Consider the following 5,280-nt stretch of genomic DNA (forward strand, 5'->3'; position numbering starts at 1 on the left):
AAAAATAGAAGCCAAGGTTGGGTTCCCTTTGTGGGGAGGGAGCATGCAGAAGAGGGGCTGGCCGGGTTCTATTTCTTGCTCTGGGTGGCAGCTACAAGGGTGCTCACTTTCTTGTTACTCATTAAGCTATATATTTATGGTTTGTGCACTTTCATGAGTGTGTGTTGTATTTCACAATAAAAACAGTTTCTAAAACTGTAAAAAAAAAAAAAACCACAAATATAAAAAGTTAGCCTCCTTGAAAAGAGAAAATGGGTGAGAAAATTCTCCATATCCTGGAAATGACAGTACCAGTGGGACTCTGACAGGTAGCAGCACTCTTTCTAAGTTCCTGCCAGCACTGGGCTGTATACGCTGGGGGCACAGAGAACAGCAATCCCCATAGGATGCCTGCCCTTAGCAAGTACACGGTCCACTTCCAGGATTTTATCCCCAGGACATCATTCAGCAGAAGCGCCAAGATGATGGAGATCTGTAACAACAACAAGACTGGAAGCCACCCAGATATTTACAAGAGCAGGAGGGTTTTCTCAACCTTTTGAGTAGAAAGACTATCCAGCCTACCCACACCTATACCCTGGCAGGGTCAGCCTGTTCCCTATGGACATGGTGGTTGGTTTAGGGGGAGGCTGGTGAGCCTGCCCCAAGGGGGTGGGGACTTGGAGGCTCAACAAAGGGGTGTGCGATGTGATGGTGACGGGTCACAAAGGACTTGCGGTATAAATATGGTCGGGCCAAGAGACTCTGGCAGAGTCCTGCAGGGAGGTGACGAGTTGCTTTCGTTCCCTCTCTCTCTCCGAGACTCAATTTGTGGCTGGTGGCTCTGTCTTGAACGAAGAGAGCCATGAGCAGTGAGAGTTTACCTCATTACACGGCCAATAGCTACTGTTCAGTGGGGGTGTTGAGGACCTCCATGGGGGTCCTGCAACGACAACTGTACGAGGGAGGAGAGTATGACATTTTCAAGTACGCTCCCATGTTTGAGAGCGACTTTATCCAGGTCAGCAAGAAAGGAGAACTGATTGACCTAGACAACCGCGTCCGAAGGGTGACTGTGGGTGTCGCATCCACCAGCCCCCTCTTCCCACTACCTGACGTCATGCTGCTGGCCCGAACAACGAAAGTCTGTGAAGAGCATGTCAGACGCGCCGGGATCACCAAGGGGAGAGGTTGCAAGCCCGTGAAGACCCTAGAGCTCACCAGGCTGCTTCCCTTGAAGTTTGTCAAGATCTCCATCCACAACCGTGAGAAACAGCAGCTGTGCCTGAATCTTGCTACCGGCCGGACTTTCTATCTGCAGCTGTGCCCCTCTTCCGATGCACAAAAAGACCTCTTTTCCCATTGGGAAAAGCTTGTCTATATCCTGAGACCACCGGTAGACAGTTACAGCAGTACCCCGATGCTCCAAACTGGAGATGCAGCGACTACAGAGGATGCCAAAATCCTAGTGGGAAGCACCCACAGAGACTCAAGAACACGGGGCAGGGTGCTTTGGGAGAGCAGGGCAAAGCTGGTCCTTCATAGCCTTTGGTGCTCTCTGAGACTCACCTGGGAAATACCTTCTATTGTTGAAAAGGGTCAGGGACAAACGAGCTATCACTATGGGATTCACCACACTGGAGAGGTTCCGAGTGCTTCTCCACCTTGTCCCACAGGGCTGAATTTCAGAGAGACCTTAGGTATCATTATCAGCTGCACTGGTCTCCTCACCAGGGCTGTAATCCCTCCTACAGCATCCTGACTGTCTGGTCTCTTCTTGAACACTTACCCCAGCCCAGGTAGTCTCATCAGTTGTGGAACATCATTCACAGTTAGGAAGTCCTTCCTTCATTGTGTCTCCCCGTGACGCCGACATGCTGATTCAAATCAGCCCAACCCGTGGAGTCACCAAAATGCAGAAGGTGTGCATCCCTTGACCCGGGAACCCCACTTCTAGGAGTCTGTCCTGCAGAGAGAGAAGCACAAGGGTATAAAATTAAAGTGTGTATCATGGAGAACTGTATCAGTGCTTTCCCTGACCCTGGGACTGTTCAAGTAAAATGGAGTGGCCGTTTGAGAGCGGTGCAGTAGATGGGATCTAGCATCCAATGGGAGCTTAGACTGGGTGATCTCAAAGGTTATTCTAAGTATAAGCCCTTGAGTTGCTCAGCTCCAGGATGAGAGAGGAGCAGACAGTTCAGATCTCACTTTCTGTCATCTCTAACTTACCTGATTCTCCTCCCCTTGGCTCAGACCACAGAGCTCCACAGAGAAAGGGATCAGGATGAGGCTGGGCTTCACAAGCTTCGTGACGTGACTGGAGCCACAAAAAGTGCCGAAGGATCAGCAGGAGGAATGACCATGGGCCTGGCGGGAGCCACCATCAAGGATCCAGGAGAAAGCGGATCCGGCGAGGCCACTGCAGGTATCCCCGATGGATCAACTGCAGGCGTGAAAAGCGCCGAAGGATCAGCGGCAGGGTTGTCCATGGGCCTGGCGGGAGCCATTATCCAGGATCCAGGAGAAAGCAGATCCGGCGAGGCCATTGCAGGTACCCACCATGGATCTACTACCGCCGTGAAAAGCGACGAAGGAACAGTGGCAGGAATGGCCATGGGCCTGGCTGGAGCCACCATCAAGGAGCCACCATCAAGGATCCTGGAGAAAGCGGATCCGGCGAGGCCATTGCAGGTGCCACCATAGATCAAGTGCAGCCGTGAAAAGCTCCGAAGAATCAGCGGCAGGGATGACCACGGACCTGGCGGGAGCCACGGTCAAGGATCCAGGAAAAAGCGGATCCGGCGAGGCCACTGCAGGTGCCCCCCTTGGATCAACTGCAGCCGTGAAAAGCGCCGATGGATCAGCGGCAGGGATGACCACGGACCTGGCTGTAGCCACCATCAAGGATCCAAGAGAAAGCGGATTCAGCGAGGCCATTGCAGGTGCCCCCCATGTCTCAACTGCAGCCGTGAAAACCGCCGAAGGATCAGCGGCAGGGATGACCACCGGTCTGGCGGGAGCCACCATCAAGGATCCAGGAGAAAGCGGATCCGGTGAGGCCACTGCAGGTGCCCCCCCATGGATCAACTGCAGCCGTGAAATGCATCGAAGGATCAGCGGCAGGGATGTCCATGGGCCTGGCGGGAGCCATTATCAAGGATCCAGGAGAAAGCGGATCCGGCGAGGCCATTGCAGGTGCCCCCCATGGATCAAATGCAGCCGTGAAAAGCGCCGAAGGATCAGCGGCAGGAATGGCCATGGGCCTGGCTGGAGCCACCATCAAGGATCCAGGAGAAAGCGGATCTGGCGAGGCCATTGCAGGTGCCCCCCATGGATCAACTGCAGCCGTGAAAAGCGCCGAAGGATCAGCGGCAGGGTTGACCATGGGCCTGGCGGGAGCCACCATCAAGGATCCAGGAGAAAGCGGATCTGGCGAGGCCATTGCAGGTGCCCCCCATGGATCAACTGCAGCCGTGAAAAGCGCCGAAGGAGCAGCGGCAGGGTTGACCATGGGCCTGGCGGGAGCCACCATCAAGGATCCAGGAGAAAGCGGATCCGGCGAGGACACTGCAGGTGCTGCCAGCTTATCCTTGCAGGACACGAACCTGGTCTTGGCCGATGATGCCAGCACATCCTCGACGGGGGCAGATGGTCCAGAGAGCAGCATGAGCATGGTGTTGCCAGTTGCAGTCACAACCAGCAAGCCTGCTGCTGGAAGAGCTGAAGGGAAGGTCGCAGACCCCGTGGTCTCCACCTTGCAGACCGAAGGCTACATGTCTGAACGGGATGGAAGCCAGAAGGGCTTCCACCCCAGGGATGAAGCCTGGAGAGAAAAAAAGAAAAGAAGGACACGTCTTCATCGAGGAAAAGTTCCCATCACCGCAGGACACGTGAAGGTCACCACAGGACAGGAGGGGACAAGACCCAGAAATCATCCTCCCACTGGTCCTCATCTGGCCATGGAAACTCCAAAGTTGACAAAGGACGGGAGGACAGCTCGCAAACTGAGGAACAGCCAGTCCGCCACCAGTTCAGGGACTCTAAGTAAGACATCCAGTAAGATCCTCTCCTTCTTTAGGAGCTTCAGAGTCATTCCTGGTTCAGAAACAAGGCTCACACATGACCATTGAGAGGCAGACAAAGCCCCGGTTGGCTTCCATGTTTAGCACACATTTGCTAAAAGGGGAGAAAAAAACAAGGACATGATAAACACAAAATTCACAATACTGGATTTCTGTAGGGTCAAAACAAGGGAGGGATGGTCTGGGAGGAAAAGCTATTATGCAAAGCGGTATGTCCATGGGAATGTATTATCGTTTCCATTTTATTTTAACATCTCTGACATCAGGATGATTCTTATACTGCTGTCAGCCAAGTGGCAGTCACTGCCTTAGAAATATCTCAACCAATTTGTTTCACTGTTGTTTTCCTTTCAATATATGCACAAGAGATGGATGACAAAGTCTGAAAGATATCTTTCAAGAACTATAACATAAAGAAACTAAGGGACATAAATACTCACTATCCAGGAACACAAGAAAGGTTTAGATATATTGCTAAGGAATAACAGAATAATCCAAAATGCTCTGTACTGATGAACTATGCAAATTATGTATGCATGTGGAAAGCGATTCTAAAAATAAAAAAAATCATAAATGAGATTATGAAATCTCATTTCATACTGAGATTATGCATTTTTAAATGTCCATCATAAAAAAGTCTTTCCAGTTTAAAAAAAAGTTGTAAATAAATTTCATGAGTCCATGAAAATCATTAAATTGTTAACAACACTTGATAACAGTTGGATTAGAGTAACTGTTGATAACAGTTAACAACCGTCGGATTTGAGAAGAATGCCTCTGAGAACCATGTGTGTTTTTTGTTTTGCGGTTTGTTTTTTTTTTGCGGTATGCGGGCCTCTCGCTGCTGTGGCCTCTCCCATTGCGGAGCACAGGCTCCGGACGCACAGGCTCAGCGGCCATGGCTCACGGGCCCAGCGGCTCCACGGCATGTAGGATCTTCCCGGACAGGGACACGAACCCGTGCCCCCTGCATCGGCAGGCGGACTCCCAACCACTGCGCCACCAGGGAAGCCCCATGTGTCTTTGTATGAACCGGGGAGTCATCTGCTAGCCTTGCAATTCTCTGCTCATTCCCTTCTGTGACAACAGGGTCTACTAGGATGGAAGTTGGGTTTCCAGTAAAACTTAGGGACTTTCTCTGCAGAGCAAATTAAGTGGTAGAGGTGGAGGAGGTGAGAAATAAGATACGGATTCTGGGAGGAGTGGTAGCTTGGGAGGA

General features: G+C 51.5%; 1 protein-coding gene across 1 annotated transcript; it reads left to right on the top strand.

The window, feature by feature from the left end:
- Positions 1–844: 844 nt before the first annotated feature.
- Positions 845–1,448, top strand: LOC308610471 (Golgi-associated RAB2B interactor protein 3-like; the record flags this gene model as incomplete). Its single annotated transcript, XM_081259597.1, has 2 exons — positions 845–1,375; positions 1,422–1,448. 2 exons carry the CDS (start codon positions 845–847, stop codon positions 1,446–1,448), a joined length of 558 nt encoding a protein of 185 aa, XP_081115723.1.
- Positions 1,449–5,280: the final 3,832 nt, after the last annotated feature.

This window comes from Mesoplodon bidens, assembly GCF_964165515.1.
Source record: "Mesoplodon bidens genome assembly, contig: HAP1_SCAFFOLD_873, whole genome shotgun sequence".
Taxonomy (NCBI): Eukaryota; Metazoa; Chordata; class Mammalia; order Artiodactyla; family Ziphiidae; genus Mesoplodon; species Mesoplodon bidens.